At 39.2% G+C, this 22284-nt stretch overlaps 1 protein-coding gene across 2 annotated transcripts; it reads left to right on the top strand.

The window, feature by feature from the left end:
- The first annotated feature begins 105 nt into the window (after positions 1 to 105).
- Positions 106 to 21277, top strand: Emc7 (ER membrane protein complex subunit 7). 2 transcript variants are annotated; one of them, XM_003475658.5, is made up of 5 exons: positions 113 to 390; positions 5541 to 5660; positions 16951 to 17089; positions 18893 to 18973; positions 20810 to 21277. In XM_003475658.5, exons 1-5 carry the CDS (start codon positions 158 to 160, stop codon positions 20960 to 20962), a joined length of 726 nt encoding a protein of 241 aa, XP_003475706.1. In that variant the 5' UTR covers positions 113 to 157; the 3' UTR covers positions 20963 to 21277. The 2 variants fall into 2 exon arrangements, with proteins under 2 accessions (XP_063106400.1, XP_003475706.1); XM_063250330.1 differs by lacking the exon at positions 5541 to 5660 and having other exon boundaries at positions 106 to 390.
- Positions 21278 to 22284: the final 1007 nt, after the last annotated feature.

The following is a 22284-nucleotide window of genomic DNA, read 5'->3' as shown; positions in this document are numbered from 1 at the left end:
CCGCCTCGTTGATCGATTGGTCTGGGTTGATTGGACTCCACAGCTCGCTCCCTGGATTGGGCGCACTGATGACGACATTGGCAGCCGCCGGCGGCAGCGGCAGCTGGGAGAGGGAGGGCTTCCGGGGCTACGGTACTGACTGGTGTGAGCTGCTGTCATGGCGGGCGCTCTGTGGGGCTTCTTTGCCGTCCTGCTGCTGCTGCTATCAGGGGATGCCCAGAGCTCGGAGGTGCCCGGGGCTGCTGCTGAGGGATCGGGAGGGAGTGGGGTCGGCCTGGGAGATCGTTTCAAGATTGAGGGGCGTGCGGTTGTTCCAGGGGTGAAGCCTCAGGACTGGATCTCCGCGGCCCGAGTGCTTGTAGACGGAGAAGAGCACGTCGGCTTTCTTAAGTGAGCATCCTCAGGGCAGCAGGAAAGCGGTTGGGATGGAGGTCGGAGCGAGTTGCAGTAAGAGGGCTGAGTGTCACAAGGGTCAGCGTCGCTGGCGCAGGTGCTGCTAAAGGTCTGCACTGGAAGAACTTGGGAGCTGTTGGACCTTTCTCCTTCGCCGCCGAAGTCTTAGAAATGAGGATGACAGACGCTTGCCCCAAGGCCCAAGTCCTGGGTTCAATTATTTCAACACTATATTGGCCCTTCTATGGCGCCGACCACTCTTGGGCCCTTGGGACAAGTTGACTTTTGTCTCTTGCTGCATTTTTTTCCTTTGCAACCCGTGTGGTTTCTTTAGAATCCTGACGTCTTTTTTGCCTTCAGTTGAGTCCTTTGGTAACTTCGTGTTGTGTGGAAAGATGCTAAACATGTGGGAATTCTCAAAGCCCAAAGGACTTTCAGTGATGACAGAGACCGGGAGGCTAGTATTACTGTTTCTAAAATTAACTTGCCTAAAGTCCCTAATCAAAGCACTTGGTTTTTTTTTTTTTTGTCCTGGGGTTGGGATTATTGTTCTTTTTACACTTGAATTCATCTAGGGATTTGCATAATCACACATGTCACTTATGTGAACCTGTAGTCTACATTGGTTACGTTTTTTGTTTCTAGCTATTACTAGAAATGGGATTTCTGTCTATTTTAAAAGAAGGGATGTCAGCCCTCCAGGCAGCAGCTTGCTTTTCATATGTCTAGGCACAAGTGTGAAGTTTTAAATTTTTCCACCACTGCTTGGAAAGTGAAATAGTGAAAGATTAGGAAAGGACAATTTAGGGGGCTGGGGATTTAGCTCAGCGGCATAAGCACCTGCCTTGCAAGCAGGCGGTCGTGAGTTCGATCCCCGGTACCGGTAAAAAGAAGAAAAAAAAAGTGTTAAAAAAAAAAAAAAAGGAAAGGAGAATTTGGTTTTGGTTGGTTTGCACACCAGCAAGTGATGTAGACCACTTAACTGTGAATATTTAATTTTGGTATCCATATTTGTACAGATCAGCCAAGTACCCTCCTGAGCAGTTCAACCTCAGGTTAATAAAATCAACAAATTTACCACTGGTATTTTCAGGATGTTTGGCATTAATAATCTGGCACTGGAACAGTCTTTAGAGTTTACCTTAATTATAGATGTTTTAATGATGAAACTTAATTAAGCTTTGGAAAACTAGCCCTAATTGTCCATTTGACTTCTCTGCTGCAGTATGCAGTTCTGAAAAGCTTTTTTTGTCTTTTTGAGACAGGTTCTCATTACACACTTCAGGCTAGCCTTGAGCTCACTTTGTAGCCCAGGCTGCTCTTGAACTCGCAAGGATCTTTCTGCCTTAGCCTCTTGAGTGCTAGGATTATAGGCATGAGCCACCATGCCTGATTTGAAAAGCATTTTTTAATTTTTTATTTAATTTTTTATTTTTTTGTTACCAGGGATAGAATTCACGATGTCGCTATTGCCAGGCAGATGCTTACTCTGCTGAGCTAAATCCCCGGCCCTAATTTCTTTTTTTGAGATAGGAGCCTGTGGTTCAGGCTGGTTTTAAACTTGCTTTGTACCCAGGCTGGCCTAGAAGTCGCAGTGATCCTCTTGCTTCAGCCTGCCAACTGCTGGCAATACAGGCCTTCGCCACCACACACAGCTAAAAAGTATTTATTTGGTACCAGGGAATGAACTCAGGACCTCATGCTTGACAGTTAGGCGCTTTAAAAAGCATTTATTAGCCAGATGTGGTGGCTCACGCCTGTAATCCCAGCACTCAGGAGGCTGAGGCAGGAGAATCGTTGCAAGTTCGAGACCAGCCTGGGCTACAAAGTGAGCTCAAGGCCAGCCTGCATAGTGAGACCCTGTCTCAAAAAGACAAAAAAAAAAAGCATTTATTTTTAATGTAAAATAATGTATTAGTAATATGTTTATTAAAGAAAATAAGAAACTTTGTTTTTGAAAGTTATAACATGGCAACAGTGCTTCTTAATATTCTGTACCTTTTTGGGGATTTTATAAGACACATTTGACCTGTTCTTTTTTTTTTTTTTTTTTTTTGTATAGGGACTGAACTCACAACCTTACACTTGCCAGGCAGGCACATACACCACTGAGCTAAATTTCTGGCATTTGACTTGTACTTAATACTAAAACACACAGTGCTTTATATCCTGTCCTTTTCACTTAATATCTGTTTTTAATATAATTGATGGTCTTAGTACACTGCTACCCTATATGCAGAAAAGTTGATTGAGAATTAATAGTTTATGATGACAGTTTTGTTGGAAGAGGGATATATAATTTGACTTGTAGCTGTTTTGAATAACACACAATTTTGACTTACATTTATGCTTTTTTGGCTATTGAAGATGAAGGGATACGGCACTGAAGACTATTCATGCCACTTCGTACCATCATCACTGTGTATATAAGCCATAGTTTATTTAACGACTCCAGTTGCTTTTTCTTTTTGAGTAACACTCGCAGACTTCCAAACTACGTTTCAAACCATGCAGGAAGTGTAGTACCCGTGAGTGTAGGCCAGGAGCATAGCAGGGACACAGGATAGGTGGATGACAGAGAACCAAAAGGAAGAAGTAATCACGTACTGTTGAGTAGTGAGGTGGGAAGGGCATTGTACAAGCAGCTGGTAGAAGCTGGGGTGCTATCAAAGAAGACTCCCCAGCGAGAAGTCTGCACCAGCCCTGCTGTCACATGCAGAGCCTTCTCCTTCTGGATCATGAGCTCCTTTTCTTTTTTCTTTTGCAGTAAGTCCTCAATTTTTGAATTTGAAATTGTTTGCAGGTTTTTTTTTTTTTTTGACATAGGGATATATACTATAATTATATACTACATTTTTGGGGAAATTTTTATAATGGAAAATCTCAGATATATACAAAAGTATGAGTCCTTGCATACTCACCACAATCTGCTGTTTCACTTCTTATGTCTCTGAAGCTCATGTACTTTTTTTTCTGGAATAAGCATACATAGTTTCACTTGTAAAAGCATTTATTATATATCTCTAAAAGATAAGGACTTAAACAAAAACCATATTGCTATTACAGATTCTGCAAAATAAATAATCCCTTAGGTACCCTAATATACCTAGTCCATTTTTATGTTTCTCCAGTTATATAAAAAGGGATTTTATATATTTGTTCTTTCAAATCAAGATCTAGTAGAACCTCCACAGTGAAGAATACCTTTTTGTTGTTTGTTTGTTTTGGTTATTTTTGGGCCAGGGTTTTGCTACCTAGTTCAGGCTGACCTTGAACTGACTAGCCAAGGTTGGCCTTGAACTCATGGCAGTCTTCCTGTCTCAGCCTCCTGAGTGCTGGGATTATTGGTATGTGTCACCTGATTGACTGGAGTACATCTTAAAGCTAAGTTTTAAAAACATTATAAAAAACTTGTCTCTTTAAGTAAAATGTTTACTTTAGAATAAAATGCATATTTGCTTTTTCTTTAATTAGACCTGTGCAGTTATCTGCTTGGTTTTTTTTTCTTTTTTTTTCCTGGATCTAGTCTTTTTTTTTTTGGTGCCAGAGATCGAACTTGTGACCTCGAGCTTGCCAGGCAGGCCCTTACACTGCTGAGTTAAATCCCCAGACCCCCCCCCCTCCTTTTTTTTATACTGAAGATTGCACTAAGTTATGTCCTCCCTCCTTTTTTAATTTTTAATTTTTTCATTGTGAGATAGGATTTCACTAAGTCACTAAACTGTCCAGGTTGGGCTCAAAGTTGTATTCCTCCTGCTTCGGCCCCTTAGTGTGTTGGGATTACAGGCCTCCTCTATGCCAGGCTGAGGAAAATGTTTTGAAATTGGCTCAGTGGGTTCCCATCAGTAAGCAGATACAGCATTGAAATACTTCAAAGAGAGATGAATGCAAGCGCTGTCATGGTGTAGGTTGTGCAGTGCCTTGGGAGCTTACAACCCCGTGACTGTTGCCATCTCTAAGCATCAGGGAAGAGGGACCTGCAGGTTTCTGGAAACCCGAAGGGAGAGAAAGGCTGCCTTTAGAGGAGCTGTTGCCTGAACACAGCCAGTCAGAGGCGCCCACTCAGTGAGAAAGCTGAGGCGAAAACATGCTCGGCTTGTTTGCTTCCTTCTTGTGTTCTGTGGAGTTAAGGTTGGGAGTGGGTCAGAAGGAAGATGGAAGATGTCCCTCCCTGGAGTGCGTTAACTTGATGAACATGTACATTGTGATTCTGTTTTAGTTTAATGTGTTCTTTAAGAAGGAACACTCTTTCTTTTTACCTTTTGGTGACTATTGTGGATGTAATAAGGAAATGAATTGTTTTTTTTTTGTTGTTGTTGATTTTGTTTTTGTTTTTTTTGAGTCAAACTCAGGCCCGTGTGCTTGCCAGGTTGGCGCTTGTGCCACTGAGCTATATCCCCAACCCCAATGAATTATTTCTTTAACTGTCAAAGATCCTAAAGCTGTAAGCAAAATTATTTTAACGTTACTATGATAGTGGGGATTTTCTGACATAGTTGATGCTTTTCAAAGCATTTGTTACCCTGAGACAGACTTTTCCTTTGGAATAGCTGTTTCTCATTTTCCAAAGACATTGATTTTTACCTGCTAAATTATATCAGTTCTTAATAGGTAGATTTTCTAAATTCTTCAGGTTTACCCTGATTGATGTGTTTTGAAATTTTGTTTTAGTTTTTTTTTCTTGAAATAAAATGGATTTTAAAAATTAAGTTCATCAGGTTTAGAAGAAATCAATAAGGAAGAAAAGATGGTTTTAAATACATAAATATTTTGTACTTGTACACATCCCCCAAAAAAGTAACTAAAGTAAATGTAACTGTCTCTAATAAGTGGAATAAATACTATGTAAATCCTTTTATTGTTTGTAAAGAAGAAAAAATCCAGCAAAACATAAAATAGAATCCTCCTCCCCCCATCCCTGATATTGAGGATTGAATCCAGAACTACTCACTGAGCTACATTCCCAGCTCTCAATCCTTTTTAAATTTTGAAATAAGGTCTCACTGAGTTGCTCAAGTTGCCCAGTTGGTTTTAATGTCATGGGGATGGGGTTGCTTTAAGAATTAACAGAGGGTTTAAACCTAAGGGAAGACCACAGTGTTGATCAGAGTGACTAAGGCACTTTTCTCCCCTCCCTGCCTCCCCAGGACAGACGGGAGTTTTGTGGTTCATGATATACCTTCTGGATCTTACGTAGTAGAAGTTATTTCTCCAGCTTACAAGTTTGATCCCGTCCGAGTAGATATTACTTCAAAAGGAAAAATGAGGTGAGGGCATCTTACTTAACTTTTACTGAAAGCAAAACTCTTGAATATTTCACTGTATATTCCTTTTAAAACTTACAGTTAAGGTTAAAATGTTTTCTTATTTGAATTGCAATTACACCTTAAACTATTTAAAATGTCCTGGTTATTTTAATATGAACATTGATAACATCATGAAATTGAATTTCTTCCTGTTCTGGCTTAAAATTTATTTTAAAGCTCTTGTATGATTATATAAAGAAAGGTAAGATTACTATAGGAACAAAAGCACTGTGAAAGTTACAATAGAAATGTGATTTTTAATTAATTAATTAGTTAACATTTATTTTTGTCTTTTTGAGACAAGGTCTCACTATGCCGTTCAGGCTGCCCCTGAACTCACTTTGTAGCCCAGGCTGGCCTCTAACTCACAATGATCCTCCTGCCTCAGCCTCTCAAGTGCTGGGATTACAGGCTTGCGCCACCACACCCGACAGAAATATGATTCTTAAAGGTGGAAATAATTTAACTTTTCAAGTTGAAAACAGTCATCATCCATTTTTCATTTTAGTATTTTGATAATACCTTATTATTTACGTGATACTACTTTGATCTAGACAGTTCCATAGTTCTTTCTGGCATGCTTAATATGGAATGGAAATTTAATATTTCTAGAGAGAGCTATAGGTTACATTGTGGAGTTTATTTCAAAGTGAGGATCATGATAAAGGGAAATGATGAAAGCAACAGTACTTGAGGTTAGCAGAGAAGGAAAGTATGGCAGTTTTTCCTATCATTCTAGCCAACTGTTTCTGTGTTAATATTTAAATCTTTGATTTTTTTTGACATATATGATCCATTTAATTTAGTGCATGGGGAAACATATGAGTCTAATTTCAATCTTCTGCGTGTGGATAGGGAGTTTTCCCAGAACTGTTTGTTAAAGAGGCCCCTTTTCCTCCAGTATGTTTTTGGGCACTTTGTCAAAGATCAGGTGGTTTAATGTGCTTGAAGTTGTTTCTGCAACTTCTGTTCTGTTCCACTGAGCCATATGTCTGGTTTTCTGGTTTTTTTGGTTTTTTTTTTTTCCTTTTTTTTTTGGTTAGTATTATGTTGTTTTTATCAATATAGTTTTGGTAGCATAATTTAAAATCTGTGATTATGATGCTTCTTACCTTGTTCTTTTTTGGGGGTGGGACTGGGCTGAAAAGTTTTCTTTTTTGTTTGTTTTTTGAGACAGGGTCTCACTGTGTAATTCAGGCTGGCCTTGAACTCACTATGTAGCCCAGGCTGGCCTCAAACTCATGTTGATCCTCCTGCCTCAGTTGCCCAAATGCTAGATTTACAGGTGTGTACTACTACACCCAGCCAAGATAGGTAAAAATTCTTGAAGACATGGGTGTAAGCAAGGAGTTTATAAACAAAACCCTGAGAAAGAATATCAAGGATCATATCAAAATCAAAAGCTTCTGTGCAGCAAAGGAAACAACCGAGTGAAGAGACCATCTACTGAATGAGAAAGAATTTCTTCCTGCTATTCTTTAGAGAATATTTAGGATTTATGAAGAAATCAAAAAAATTAAACCTCATAAAGTATCTAAAAATGGGTAATTTAAATGAACAGACACTTCTCAGAAGAAATGCAAATGGCCAGTAAATACATGAAAAATTGTTCAGCGTGCTATTTTTATCGCTGTCGTTTTGTAGTATAACTTCAGATTGGAGACTGACATGCACCTTGCCTTGCCTTTGTTGCCCAGAATTACTTTTGCTGTTGTGGGTCTCTTCTGGTTCCATATATATGTTAGGATTGTTTTCTGTGAAGTATGCTGTTGTTAATTGATTGGGATTGTATTATATCTGTGTACAGTTTTAGAAGTATGGCCGTTTTCACTTATTGGTTCCTTCTACCCAAGAACAGGAGAATATCCTTCCATTTTCTTACATCCTCTTCCATCTCCTTTTTCAGAGTATTATAGTTTTCAGTGTAGAGGTCTTTCACTTTGTTAGATTGATTTCTAAGTATTTCCTTTTTCTTGATGCTATTGTAAAAGGTGTTGTTTCCCTAGTTTCTCTGTTATTTGTATAAAAGAATGCTACTGATTTTTGAGTGTTGACTTTGGAGTTTTTGGGGTCTTTTGGTAACATATCATGTCATCAGCAAATAATGATAATTTAATTTATTTCCTATCCATACTCATTTTATTTATTTCTCTTGTCCAGTTGGTCTGGCTACTGTTTGCAGAGCTATATTGAACAGAAGTGATAGTGGACATCCTTGTTTTGTTCCTGATTTTAGAGTGAAAGCTTTCATTTTTTGACCAGTTAATATGAAGTTGGTTGTTAGTCATACATAACTTTTATCAGCTTGAGATAAAGACTTTCTGTTCCAATTTTCTGTATTTTTTTTAATGAATGGGTGTTTGACTTTGTCAGATGTTTTTCTGCATCTACTTGGATATATGTGCTTTTTGTCCTTGGTTCTGTTAGTGGAGTATATTACATTTATTGATTTGTATATATTAAACCACCACTGCATCCCTAGGGTGAATCCTACTTGGTTATGGTGTATAATCTTCTTGATGATCTGCTGCATTCCGTTTGCCAGTATCTTATTGAGGATTTTTTATATCTGTACTCATTTAGGGAGATTGACCTATAGTTCTCTTTTTTAGTTGGATCCTTCCCTGGTTTTGGTATCAGGGTAATACTTACTTACAGGAATGAGTTTGTGAATACTGCTTCCCTTTCATTAATGAGAATGAGGAGTAGGGCATTAGATTTTCTTTAAATTTCTTGTGTCTCTCAGCAGTGAATCCATCAAGATCTGGACTTTTCTTTGTTGGTAGTTTTTAAATTACTTCTTCAGTTTTATTGACTGTTACTGGATTGTGTAGCGTTTTTATATGTGTTTGATTTAGCTTTGGTAACTCATACATATCTGGAAACCTGTCCGTTTCACCTTTTCCATCTGGGGCGGGTTCTGGTACTTTTCAAACCCACAGAAGTTTAAACTGATCCTGGCCTCTGGTAGTGGAGCTGGGGCCTGTCTTTCCACCTGCAGACTCTGGATGTTTCTTGCTGGCCTGACCATGCCTCCCTGACCCTGAATTTCTCCCACAGTTGTCTGCCCGAGCGATCACTGTGGTGTTTCAGCACTGGCAGCCCTGAGATGAAACACCTGCCTGCTGCTCAGCTGGCCCTCCCTAGAATGGTGTCCCAGGGACTCTCTCCAGGGGACGCAGCAGTTGCTTGGACTGAGACACTCACTGGCTGCTGTAGCGCACAGCATCCACTGCTCTGTTCCACTGGTGCTGTTCTCCCTGGAGGTCTCTTGAGTCACTGCCCACACTGTGCCCGTGCAGATTCCATCTCTCTGTAAATCCCCAGATGAGGGGCAGGGAGAAGGCAGAGTGCCCCCTCTTTTCCCTACGTGGGACTCTGTCTCTGCACTTACCCTGGGGGCTCCAGTTTTCCCTTCAGATCCGTCCCATGTCTTGGGGATCCTCCTCCTTCCTTTTCTGCCCCAAACTGTTATTTTCGGTGTCTGGATTCCAGATCTGCCATTTTCATTCCTAGTTGCACTGATGTTTGTTTCCTTTTTTGTAAGTTGGATAAGGGTTTGCCTATGTTGTTTATTCTTTGAAAGAACCAGTTCTTTTATTCACTGATGCTTTGTACCTTAAGTCTCAATTTCATTAATTTCTGCACAGATCTCTACGATTTCTTTCCTATGGTAGGTTTGTGTTTGGACTGTTGTTGGTTTTCTGAGACCCTGAGGTGGGTCATTAGGTTGTTTATCTGAGCTTGTTATATTTTTCTAATGTGAGCATTGACTGCAGTAAAATTTCTTCGGGCTGGCGATTTAGCTCAGCAGCATAAGCACCTGCCTTGCAAGCAGGCAGTCGTGAGTTCGATCCCCTGTACCGATAAAAAGTTAAAAAGAAAAAAAATTTCTTCTTAGGATAGTTTGCTGTTTCATAGGTTCTAGTATGTTGTATTGGTGTTATCATTTGATTGTATAAATTGTTTAATTTCTTCCTTTATTTCTTTTGTGACTCATTGAGTGTTCAGGAATGTGTTCTTTAACATTTATGTGTCTGTGCAAGTTCTGTGGTTTCTTTTGTGGTTGATTTCTAGTTTATGTACTATGATTTGATATTGCAGTGTTTTTACATTTAATCTGGTTTTATAGACCAGTATGCGGTCTATTTTGGAGAATGTTCTGTGTCCTGCTGAGAACAATGTAGTAGGGTAGGACATTGTAGCTATGTAGTAGTCAGTCCATTTGTTCAAAGATATGGTTCAGTTGTGATATTTCTGACTTCATTTTTGGTTTGTTGATGAAAGTTGCGTATTGAGGACACCACCGTGCTTGTGTTTGTGTTTACTTGACTTTTTATGTCCTGTAGTGTTTTTTTTATGAAGTTGAGTATGCTGGGTTTGGTACAAATACATTTATAAAATGTTATCTCTTCATGTTAAAGTGTTTCTTTAACTAATATGTAGTGGCCCTCTTTGCCTCTTCTGTTTAGTTTTATGTTAATGTTGACTTTGAGAATAAAATTGCTACTTTTTCTAGCTTTTGGGGTTCTGGTACTTGGACTATTGTTTTCCATTTTTTGATTTTTTAGTTTATAAATTTGTTTTGACTTAGATGACTTTCTTGCTTGCAACATATTGGCTTCTTTTGGTAGTCTACCAGTCTATGTCTTTCATTTAAGGAGTTGAGGCCATTTACATTAAGAATTATAACCAAAAGGTATTGTGTTGGTCCTGTAGTCACAATTTTTTTTCTGTCTTTTTAAATTTTTCCTCGTACAGGGGATCGGACTCACAACCTCTTGCTTCCCAAGGAGGCACTTATGCTACTGAGCTAAACCCCCTGCCTCTTTTTTTCTGTTCTTGACTGCTTTCTCTTTCCCTTTTTGTTTAATTACTCACATGGTTTGTTGTGTTCATTCCATTCAACATTTTGGTTTTGTTGGCTTGGCTGTCTCTGTCTAGGATATTCTTGAGTGGTTTTTTTGGAGTGCTGGTTTGGTGTTCATGAACTTTTCAAGATGAACTGCATGTGTGTGTTGTCTTTGTTCCTCCATCAACTTTTTTTGGTGGGAGGTACTAGGGACTGAACTCACAACCTTACGCTTGCCATGCAGGCGCTTATGCCACTGAGCTAAATCCCCGGCCCCTCCATCAACTTGTTTTTTTTTTTTTTTGGTCTTTTTTGGTTTTTATTGGTACCAGGGATCGAACTCATGACTGCCTACTTGCAAGGCAGGCACTTATGCTGCTGAGCTAAATCCCCAGCCCCCACTCCATCAACTTTTAAAGATAATTTTGCAGGAGATATTGGCTTGGGTTGCAAGTTGTTTTCTTACTTTTTTTTTTTTTTTTAACATCAGGAATCAAACTCAGGGCCTCGTGCTGGCCAGGCAGGCACTATGCTGCTGCTGAGCTACATCCTGGCCCTGGAAGTTGTGTTCTTTAGGGCTTAAAGCATTTCAAGGTCTCCTGGATTTTAAAATTCATGTTTGAAATGCGTGGTGTGTGTGCCATTGTTGCCACAATTGACGTGTTTTGAAATTTTTTTAGTTTTTTTTCCTTGAAATAAAGTGGATTTGGAAAGAAAATAAAATTTGTGTTGAAAAGTGTGACTCTAATGGGTTTATCTTTATAAGTGATTCATTACTTTTCTCTAGCAGATTTTAAGAATCTGTGTTTGGGATTCTAGGACTTTGACCATGATGTGTCATGGTGAGCTTCTTTTTTTATTGGAGTTACTGGCATTCTGTGAGGCTTACTTACCTGTATGTTGAACTTGAACCCTTTTTTTCGATGATTTCTGTAAACAGGTTTTTTTTTTCCCATGTGTGCTATCTTGTAAGTTTTCTCCTACCTCCAATTAGCCTTAGGTTAGTCCTCTCAGTGTCACGCAGTGGTGGTTGGATGGGTTTCCTTGCTCTGTATTGTTTTTAAGATTTTCTCTGAGTGTGGTAGCATTTTGTGCTTCATTACTGAAACTTATCTTCACATTTGTCATTTCCACAGTGTATGAATTCAATAGAATCTTATCTCTAGGATTTCTTTTCAGGGCATCTGTTTTTTCAGTGAATTTGTCATTCATATCTTGAACAGATTTGGTCAGCGCTTACACTTTATTTGACTCTTCTATAATCACATCTGTCACTTTGTTTACTAGTTTTGCATTTCCTGTTATGTCATTTTTGAGCTTGTTTGTTTGTTTTCCTTCTTCACTATAATCATTTCATAGAGCTCAGTTATCTGGTATTGATTTTGTTTCCATAGGTGCCCACTTGATGTGCTTTGGGAGACTTGGTATTCTTTGGAGGCATGCTGTTGTTTTTGCATGTTTTTGGGTGTGTGTGTGGTATGGTTGTGTTGCAGAAATTCCAAGAGACTGGAGAGGCCAATGGATTGAATCAGGAGGATTGTATTAGGTGCACTGGCCCAGCCAGTGTAATAATGTTGGAAACCAGGAATGAGCCCTAACCAAAAGGAAAGGTCTCCGTTTATACAGTTAGTGGCACAAAGTAGGTAGAGGTGCAGAAGTGAGGCAAAGGTCTTCAGTGAGCCCTGACAGTCTTATCTTAACTATGAAACACTGGAGATGTCAGGATGTGGTGAAGCTTGTTACAGCCCCTGTTTGTTAGTTTTATTGGTGATGCTGCACAGTCTAGCTCCTCTAAAAGAGGAGATTCCCCTGAGATTGCTGCTTGAAGTGTCTGTCTTATCGGTGAGGCAGCCCAGGGCCACATTCCTGAGGGAGGGGTTGCCTGCAGAGTTGCTTTTCTGGAGCTGGAAGCTTTTTGCAGAGGCTAGTTTCTCTCAGTTCTGCTTTAGCTAGAGGTCAGGTAGAATGAAAGGTATATGTTGGTGGTATGGTCTCTTTAGTTAGCTTCAACCTATTCAGTTTTATTGGGTTCAGCCCTATTGCCATGTTGTTAGAAAAGCATTTCTACTGATTGAATACTTTCACCCTCTTATCAGTGCTCCTTATAGTCTTTTACCAGTGATGGTGAACCTTTTTGAACTTTCAGTGATACAAACAGCCCACTGTGGCACGCGTGCCACAGGTTCTGCACCGCTGGTCTGCACTATACTGTTTGTGCGAGTGAGTCTACAGTATTGAGGAAGGGGAAAAAGAGGGCTGTAAATCAGTAGGAGAAGGAGGTCAGAGAAGTATTAATATGTTAAAAAATGGGGTAGAGGGACTGGGGATTTAGCTCCGTGGCATAAGCACCTGCCTTGCAAGTGTGTGGTCATGAGTTCGATCCCTGGTGCTGGTAAAAAAAAAAGACAAAAAACAAAACAAAACCAAAAAAAAAAAGGTAGACTCTGTTGGAGGTATTTTATAGATGGAGTAAAGGGTAACATTGAGGGGTTTAAGAGAATGTTTGTAGGGGCGGGGAGAGTGAGGTTCATATATTTATGATTAGTTTTTTGAATACTCTAAGCATAATTCTGTTAAGGGTTACCCTGATATGCCCATGAATAATACTATTCAAGTTAAAGTACTGTTCTAGTTATATATATCTATATCTATATCTATATATATATCTATATCTATATATATACACACACACATACACAGAGGCATCTGCTGTATATATGTTGCGTGGTAAGTGGAGAAGGAAAGGAAGACAGGAGATAGATAAAATAAGGAAGAGCAAAGAATGAAATAGAGATGAAAGAAGTTTAAAAGGAATCTGGCGTGGTGGCTCACGCCTGTAATCCTAGGCGTGGGGCGCCGAGGCAGGAGGATCATTGCTAGTTCAAGACCAGCTGGGGCTACAAAGTGAGCTCAAGGCCAGCCTGAACTGCATAGAGAGACCCTGTCTCAAAAAAAGAAAATAAAATGAAGGTTAAAAGGAAAAACTGAGAGCAATGTAAAGGAGAAAACTTAGGGAAAAAACTTATATAGAAGCAAGAATTGAAAAAACAAAAAAAGAGGAGTAGAGAAAACCCAAAACAGACACACAAGCAGGAAAACAGAAGCCCTACAGCCAGAGTGCACACAGTCCCTTCCACCTGTGGTTGTCCTCTGCTTGCAGGCACGTCTGCTTTCCTCCCTGGTACCCTCCCCCTTGCCTGCCAGCCAGGAGTGGTGAGGGCGTCAGTTTTTCTGAACCCACTGCTACAGGCTGTGCTTTGAACATAGCTAACTGCAGTCCTTTGTTTTCTGTCCCAAGATCAGTCACCTTAATCTGGGAAGAGGAATTTGGGAAGAAGTTCTCTTGACACATGGCTTCATCACCCCATTGCAGTGACCTATTAGTCTTGTTGCTGGCCAAATCCCGTGCTCATCTCAGTATTGTCCCTCCCCAGGCTGTGTGCCCAGTATACTGCCAAGTTCTCTGGCCCACTCAACCCCTTCTTTTTTCCTACACTCAGATCCCAACCTGCTGCTGACTGAATTCTGCTTTCTAGGCTGCAGAGGTAGACAGAGTCCATGGACTTGGCTGAGGGTCTCCTTGTCCCTTGTGAGATGGTGGGCATGGGTTAGGGTTTCCCATGCAGACTTGGCTATCTTTCCAGGCTTTGCAGAGACAATAGGAAAGTGCCCACTGTGGACCAACTGTTTAGTCTCTCTTCCTCCCTGAGTCTCTGAGGAGGCGATATGTGGGCCCGCACACCAGGGCTGAGCACAGCCTTTAGTTCATGGCATTCAGCCTCTCCCTGGCTAGGTCAGGGGCAGTGGCAGTGGATAGGATGCCACTGCGATGCAGTGCTCCCTGGCTTTGGGAGGATGGTGTGGAGGAAGGACAGCCTGTTTCTGTGCTACTGTCTCTCTTTTCTTCTTTATGGTTAGTGGTTTCCCCGGGGATCTGCAGTTTATTCCCGGGGTTTTCTCTTCCAGATGGAAGGGAGGGTATGTGGGGAGTCCACCCCAGGAATTTGGCTCTACCTTGCTGCTGGCTCCTCCCCTCAGGCTGTTAGGACCACTCCTAAAATGGTAAGCTCTCTAGGTGAACCTGGTGCAGCGGGGAGGCACCTCTTCCCCTTTTCAAGGTCCTAGATATTGGTTTAATCTAGAGGATCTGGCTTTCAGATTGATTTTCCATTTCTGGGTGTCAGTCCCTGCCCCATTTCAGAGAGCCTGTATTTCTAGTGACTTTCCTGAGTAGCTCCAAGGTACCTCTTTCTTTAATTAGCCATGTTGGAATCTTATTTTAAAAATTAGGGATAGGACAGAGTAGTGAACAGTTCAGGATTCATATAAGGTTTTTTTTTTTTTTTTTTTTGATAATGCTGGGGATCAAATCTAGAGCCTAGGGATGCCAGGCAAGTGCTCTACCATTGAGCTGTATCCCCAGCTCTAAGCTCCTAATATTTTAACTGATACTTTGTAAATATGCTTGGTAAATTAGCCTCAAGTGTATATGAAAATTCCACTTGTGTAGTTTGAATAGAAAATCTTAGACATATTGGATAAAATATGACCAACATTTGTTTTTAAATGTATAGATGTGGGGCCGGGGATTTAGCTCCGTGGCATAAGCGCCTGCCTGGCAAGCATGAGGTCATGAGTTTGATCCCTGGTACCACAAAAACAAAAACAAAAAACCACTAACAAATAAATGTATAGATGCTCTTGGTATGGAGACAAACAGCTGTCCTTGCTACTTAGGTCTCTGAGGCAGGGGGATTACCAGTTTGAGGCCAATCTGGGTAACAAGTAAGACCTTGTCTCAAAACAAAACATTTTAAAAAGACTGGGGATACAGCACCTGCCTAGCACACATAAGGCCCTGGGGCTCAATGCCCAGTACTGGGGGGAAAACAACCTTGCCCCGAAGTAAGGAAAGTTTGTAGGAGGTAAATTCCCTAGTTGGGGATTTTGATAGTCCCTAATTGGAAGACTTAAATTTTATTAGCAGTGTACAGGCAGGAAGCAAACCTTGATTAGAATTAAATCTTTGGTGGTTTTTTTTTTTTTTTTGTTACTGGTGATCGAACTCAGGACCGTGTGCTTGTAAGGCAGGCGCTTATGCCATTGAGCTAAATTCCCCAGCCAAGAATTAAATAAGGCTCTGCCTTTTGAGCCTTAGTACTAAAATCCAGAAGGCCAGACTCCCAATCTGATGTTGGCTGTTAGGGAAAAATCTTTCACATGAAAAGTGATAGTACAAAATCCAGAAACTTCCAAGCTGAGCAGTTTATAAGATGGTCTCTGGTTATGACCTCTGGATTTCTAGCAGAGACAAATACATAAGCTCTCTGGAATGAAATATTGCAGTATCTATTTACTTAAGTAGATGAAGTCTACTTACTTAAAAAATACCCAAAGGGGAAAAATAGGTACAATGAGTCAGCAAAGAATCAGATCTCCTAGAAGTTAAGATTAAACCTATAGGCTATAGACTATAAAATAGTTTAAAGAGTATAGGGCTTAGAGAAGTAAGACTTACTGCTGTGAAAAATGATACACCAAGGGGCTGGGGATTTAGCTCAGCGGCATAAGCGCCTGCCTTGCAAGCAGGCAGTCGTGAGTTCGATCCCTGGTACCGATAAAAAATGAAAAAGACAAAAAAAAAAAAAAAAAAAAAAGAAAAATGATACACCAAAATAAGCAACAAATATTTGAAAAGACAATAAGCCAGAACTAAATGAACACAGACATTGTAATACAAAACACATTGGATATGTTAAGCAGCTTAACAAAAGTTTGATGAAGTGGAAGGTAGATCAGAAAAAATTGCCTAGAATATATAACTCCCTCTGTAGGTTTATTTGGATAATGTAAGCAGGAGACACAGTTTGCACAAGTAAGTGGATTGTGTGTGAACCTGAATGAGGATTTGGTTTTATTGGCACATTTTCTGAAGATGAGGTGTTATCTACCAGTGCACAATTGTAGGGATTTCTTGAATCATATAGTTTCTTAAAAGTTGGGTATCCAATATCATAGGTCTTTAGGCATCAAAAAAAATCTAGCAGTTTTGTATGTATGTAATAAATTTGTTACTAAATATAAGCAAAGAATTATAGAACTAAAAGAATTGTAAATGAACTTTTCATATAAATAGAACTTAAGGAATTTATCTAACCCCATAGGTACAGGTAGCGATAGTCACAGCTAGAAGATTCCAAGTCTGATGTTCTTTTTCAACACATTTTAAACATGCAGATAAAGCTACTTTGATCAGATTTTTAAGATCAAAGTTTAGATGCCAAAGCATTTTTGAAAACACAAAAGATAAATGTAAGGCACCACTAATATATTATGTGGAGTTATATTTGACTGTATTTGTAACAGATTTATTAACATTTTTTCATCTTTCTTTATCAGAGCAAGATATGTGAATTACATCAAAACATCCGAAGTAGTGAGACTGCCCTATCCTCTCCACATGAAATCCTCAGGCCCACCTTCTTACTTCATTAAGAGGGAGTCCTGGGGCTGGACGGACTTCCTGATGAACCCAATGGTGTGTGTTAAATTAAGACAGAGCATCGCCTAATCCCTCATTTGTGTTCAGGCTGTTAAAGACTTCAAACCCCTGTGAAATGGAAAGCTGGGCTCAGACTTTTGGAGGAAAGGATTATTGTGCAAAACCTGTGAATTTCAGGAATGCTGTGGCTTTGGGATGAAAACCATACAGTGATAATGGCACTGGAGATTTGACATTGAAATACACAACAGCAGTTGAGTTAATTCTTATGGTAAAGGGGCCAGGAATTTAGCTCAGAGGTACACACTCTTGCCTGGCAGTGTGAGGTCCTGAGTTTGATCCGTGGCACAAAAAAAAAAACTTACGGCGTGGTACAAAAAAAAAACTTACGGTAAAATGTTTTAAAATGTAAATAGAATGAAAGAATGTAGTAAGTCACATACAGAATTATCCTATCCTATCTTATGTTTTAGTCCACTGATAAACATACATTTATTTATTTATTTTTTGAGACAGGGTCTTGCTATACAGTTTAGATGGGCCTTAAACTCACTTTGTAGCTCAGACTGGTCTCAAACTTGCAATATCCTCCTGCCTCAGACTTCCCAAGTGCTGGGATTATAGGCCTCAGCCACCACGCCTGGCTGTACCGTTATTTATTAACTAGTCCCTGTTGATGATATAAATAAAGTTTTCTTTCTACTTTCTTAGTATGTGTAATGAGCAGAGAAATTATTCTGTGGTAAATTAAGTAGTCGGTATTATCAAAAAGTGACATGATTCTAATAATAAAAGGAGTAGGACATATTTATTAGAAGCAAGTTAATCTTCTTTGAAAGTTGAATTCTTCCTTTTTCTTTGTTTGTTTTTTGCACGGGGTCTTGCTATTTAGTTCAGGCTGCGCTTGGACTCTGAGCAGTCCTCCTGCCTCACAGTGCTGGCATTATATTCATGTGCCATTATACCTGGCTTGAAAGTTGAATTATTATTTTTAAAACGTCTAATAAGTTTTTTTATGTGGGGGGATCCTGGGAATCAAACCCACAAGGGCTTTACCACTGGGCTACAGCCATTGCCCTTGTTATTTTTTTATTTTGAGATAGATCTCAATAAGTTGCCCAGGCAAGACACGAACTTTGAATCCTCCTGCTTCAGCTTCCTGAAGTGCTGGGATTACAACTATGCACCACTGTGCCTGCTTACAATTCTCTTAAGTTTTAGCTGGTTGTAGTGGCACCCAGCTGTCATGACAACATTTGGATGTCCAAGCCAGGAAGACTGCCATAAGCTCAAAACCAATCTCGGCTACATAATGAGAACCTGTCTCAAAAACCAAAACAAACAGAAAGCATTGTCTAGGATTTGATCATATTCCTTGCTGATAGATATTTAGATGACAGATATGTAGGGGACTGTGCAGGGGGTTGTGCATCCTAAACTGGTTGTCTAGTACTGTACGCAGGTTCTAGGGAATGTGTGTTAATGAGAGGTGTCTTCTCTTGGGTCCACATGGTCATTTGGAAAGAGCAGCTCAGCTGGCCATTGCAAGCTATTTGTGTTAAATACAACCGTAAATTGTACAGAGATAGGTGGGGAGCATGAATAAGAAATGAGATGCCAGGAAAGCCCAGCACACTTGGGTTAGCCTCTCTCACTCTGTCGTGCTCCACAACAGCTAGCCAGATGGCAGCTTGCTGCCATCAGAACCAGCTCAGAACTGAGGTGACTGCTGCAAGTTCTGTGTGCACATTTGAGATTTTAATTTCACTGTTATGTGCAGTTTTTGTTTTATAAACTATAAAATAGAGGGAAAGATTTCTGATTTTTTTTCTTATACAGGTTATGATGATGGTTCTTCCATTATTGATATTTGTGCTTCTGCCCAAAGTGGTTAACACAAGTGATCCTGACATGAGACGGGTAAGATGATTGCCCAACTGAGGGCTTTTGATCCATATTCTGGTGACTGATCTTTTCCATTGTGGCTGGATGGCTTGTTTTTTCACCTCAACGAGTTCCAAACAAAATTCATTAAGGGCTGTGTTATGTTCCTGCATTTAATTACTTGTTCCCACTGGACAAAGTAAACTCATCTGGTTTTGGCTGGGAAAGGGCTGTGTCTTTGTGTAGCTGTAACATTCTACTTAGTCATAGGCTCTTTGTATGCCTCATTTGTTAAGTAGTTGAAATACATAACCCTGGTATATCTAATTAAAGTGTTTTGCAAATTATTGTTCCTTTAATGTAACTACTTAATAAAATCTTCTTCAGAATACATACTCTGTTTATGTGTTCAGACACAAATTCAGGTAGACCAAGAGAGGATAAATAGAATAGTAGCAGTCGAACTCTTACACATCTGATTCTACAAAGGAAAAGGAGCTTCAAGTTTAGTGATACCACTTTGTCTCTTTGAATATTGGCATCTATACAAAAACATTTTTTAAAAATCCATTGTCCATTCTTGTATCTAGCAAATATCTGTTTGAAGACAGTGTCCTCTACTACTTTCAGTATTTTGATGTATTGTTGTCTTACTCATTCCTGGCTCCATGCTGGACACTGGGATACAAAAATGAATTATAGGGGTCCAGGGAGGTAGCTCAGTAGCATAGTTGATGCCTGGTAAGTGCAGTGTCCTGAGTTCATTATTTCCTGGTACAAAAGAGAAAAAAAAAAAAAAAATCACAGGCTGTCTCAAGCTCATAAGCTAGTTAAATATAAGATGTAGAATTGATTCACAAAATACTCCCTTGCATCAGGGGATTTTTTTTTTCTTCTTCGTTTTTAATGGAAAAAATAAAAAATAAAATGAATAAAAATGTTTTTGCTGTGTATCCTAGGCAGACCTCAAACTCATGGTGCTTCAGCCTCCTGCTTCAGCCTCTGAAGTGCTAGGATTACAGGTGTAAGCCACTATGCCTGGCCTGCCTTTTCATTTCTGAACTAAAATAAAATTTAAGCATTTTTAGAAAGTCACATAAAATTTAAATGAAACAGGCATTATACTAATGTTGCATTAATATTGAGAATTGCTTTATAATTATTAGTTTAGTAAGAAGGAAAAACACTCAGAAGTGCTAAGTCCTTGTCCACTTGTGCCTTTGACTTGTTTGTAACACTTGCATTGCTTACTTTAGATGCTGTTACTTAGTCACCCAAGTCATGGAGTACTTAAGGATTTACAACAGAAACTTAGGAATCAAGTCTTGCAAATACCGAAGTATCTTCCAAGCCGTTCTGATACTTTGATGTATTTAGTTAAAGGTTGATTTTCTGATTGTATGCATCTAAAGAAACATGACCTTAAAAAATACACATTAAGATAGTAAGAAAGCATAATAATCAGAAAACAAGATAAAATAGAAAGTCCTTTATTAAAATATAAGCTTAAACAAGTAAAATATAAGCTAAAACAGACACTAGGTCAGCATTTATTAGATTTTTGCTAAGGATGTATATTTATACGATTTTTGCTTAGTGATGTAAAGGAGCTGTGGAACATGGTTACTAATGATGTTTGTAATTGATTTATTTATTTATTTTGAGGTAGAACTCAAACCCAGAACCTCACACATGCTAGCTCCACACTGACCCCACCACCAGCTCCAATCAAACAATTCTGAGGATGACATTTTGTCATTACTCAGAATCACAGAGTATTCTGTTCCTTTTCTTCCTTAGTGAGAAGTGTTACGGTTAAGGGACTGGGAGGGTTCTGGTGCCTTTCACACCTTGTGCTTTTTCTCTCTGCAGGAGATGGAGCAGTCAATGAACATGCTGAATTCCAACCATGAATTGCCTGATGTTTCTGAGTTTATGACAAGACTCTTCTCTTCAAAATCATCTGGCAAATCTAGCAGTGGCAGCAGTAAAACAGGCAAAAGTGGGGCTGGCAAGAGAAGGTAGTCAGGCATTTCACCTCTGGCATTTGCACAAACGTGGCAACACTGGGTGGCATCCAAGTCCTGAGGAAAAGCTATGTGAAGTAACTACTGTAAACTTGAGTCATCCTGAAGCTGATCTCTTACAACTGTTGTATATGTTAACTTTTTAACACATTTTGTACTTGGTACATAAGAAAACCCGGGTTTCAACCTTTGTCTGTATGAGGTCAATATTGATGTCACTGAATTAATTACAGTGTCCTATAGAAAATGACATAAATTATATGAAGTACTATACATTATGTATATTAAAAGAAGTCTTAATCCAGAGATCAAATTATCGTGTCATTTTTTAACTTTTTTTAGAGGAAAAACGCAAAACAAAAAAATGATAGAAATAATGCAGAATTTGAAAAAAATAATAAAAAGTCACTAGTTGATTAATTACATATTGTTATTTTAGAAGTAGTTGTTCAGGTTACAAAATCAAAGCATAAAAGGTAGACAATCTGAGAAAACAATGACAGTATAAACCATTCTGTTTGATGAACTAAGAAAAACTTAAACATACATACAGTTATGTCTCTTAGAGTACTTTATTTCCCTTTCATTATTACAATACCTATTATACATTTTGGGTCTTATTACTCGTTCAGTTTTTTATTATTTTTGTACTAGACAATACGATATTTGTAAGTGTGAGTCTGATTTATTTCACTTATGAGGATAATCTCATGTTGCCTCCATTTACCTATAAAAGCCTCAAGACCAAAAAAAAAAAAAAAAGCCTCAAGGCCATCCTTTTCTATAATTGAGTAATATTCCATTGTATAAAAATGTATCTTTTTTATCCATTCTGTGGTTGATGGGCATTTCGGTTGTTTCCAAAATTTAGCTATTACAAGTTGCACTGCCATAAACATGGGTGCACATATATCACTGTGATGTGACCTTTTCAGTTTTTCTGGGAAAATACCCAAGAAAGGAATAGCTGGATTGAATGGAACTTCCAGTCCTAGTTTTTTGAGGAATCTCTATACTGATTTCTGCAGTGACTGCACCACTCTGTACTCCCAGTCTACACCAATAGTGGAGAAGCGTTCCTTTTTCCCTGCAGCCTTGCCAACATCTGTCATCAGTTGGTTTCTTTTTTTTTTTTTTTTTGTCTTTTTCCTTTTTATTGGTACCAGGGATTGAACTCACAACTGCCTGCTTGCAAGGCAGGTGCTTATGCCGCTGAGCTAAATCCCCAGCCCCTCAGTTGGTTTCTTAATGGCAGCCATTCTTTTCAGAGTAAGATGAAATCTCAATGCTGTTTTAATTTGCATTTCTCCAATAACTGGT

This window comes from Cavia porcellus, unplaced genomic scaffold (assembly GCF_034190915.1).
Source record: "Cavia porcellus strain 051 isolate PalLab524CR breed Dunkin Hartley unplaced genomic scaffold, mCavPor4.1 scaffold_6, whole genome shotgun sequence".
NCBI lineage: Eukaryota > Metazoa > Chordata > Mammalia > Rodentia > Caviidae > Cavia > Cavia porcellus.
Note: the sequence above shows the minus strand (reverse complement) of the source record. Positions and strands in the feature narration are given on the sequence as shown.

Coding starts and splice junctions, on each gene's coding strand:
- Emc7 (XM_003475658.5), top strand. CDS start 158: ATGGCGGGCGCTCTGTGGGGCTTCTTTGCCGTCCTGCTGCTGCTGCTA. Junction 5,661..16,950: donor ACTTCAAAAGGAAAAATGAG/GTGAGGGCATCT, acceptor TTTCTTTATCAG/AGCAAGATATGTGAATTACA. Junction 18,974..20,809: donor GTGATCCTGACATGAGACGG/GTAAGATGATTG, acceptor TTCTCTCTGCAG/GAGATGGAGCAGTCAATGAA.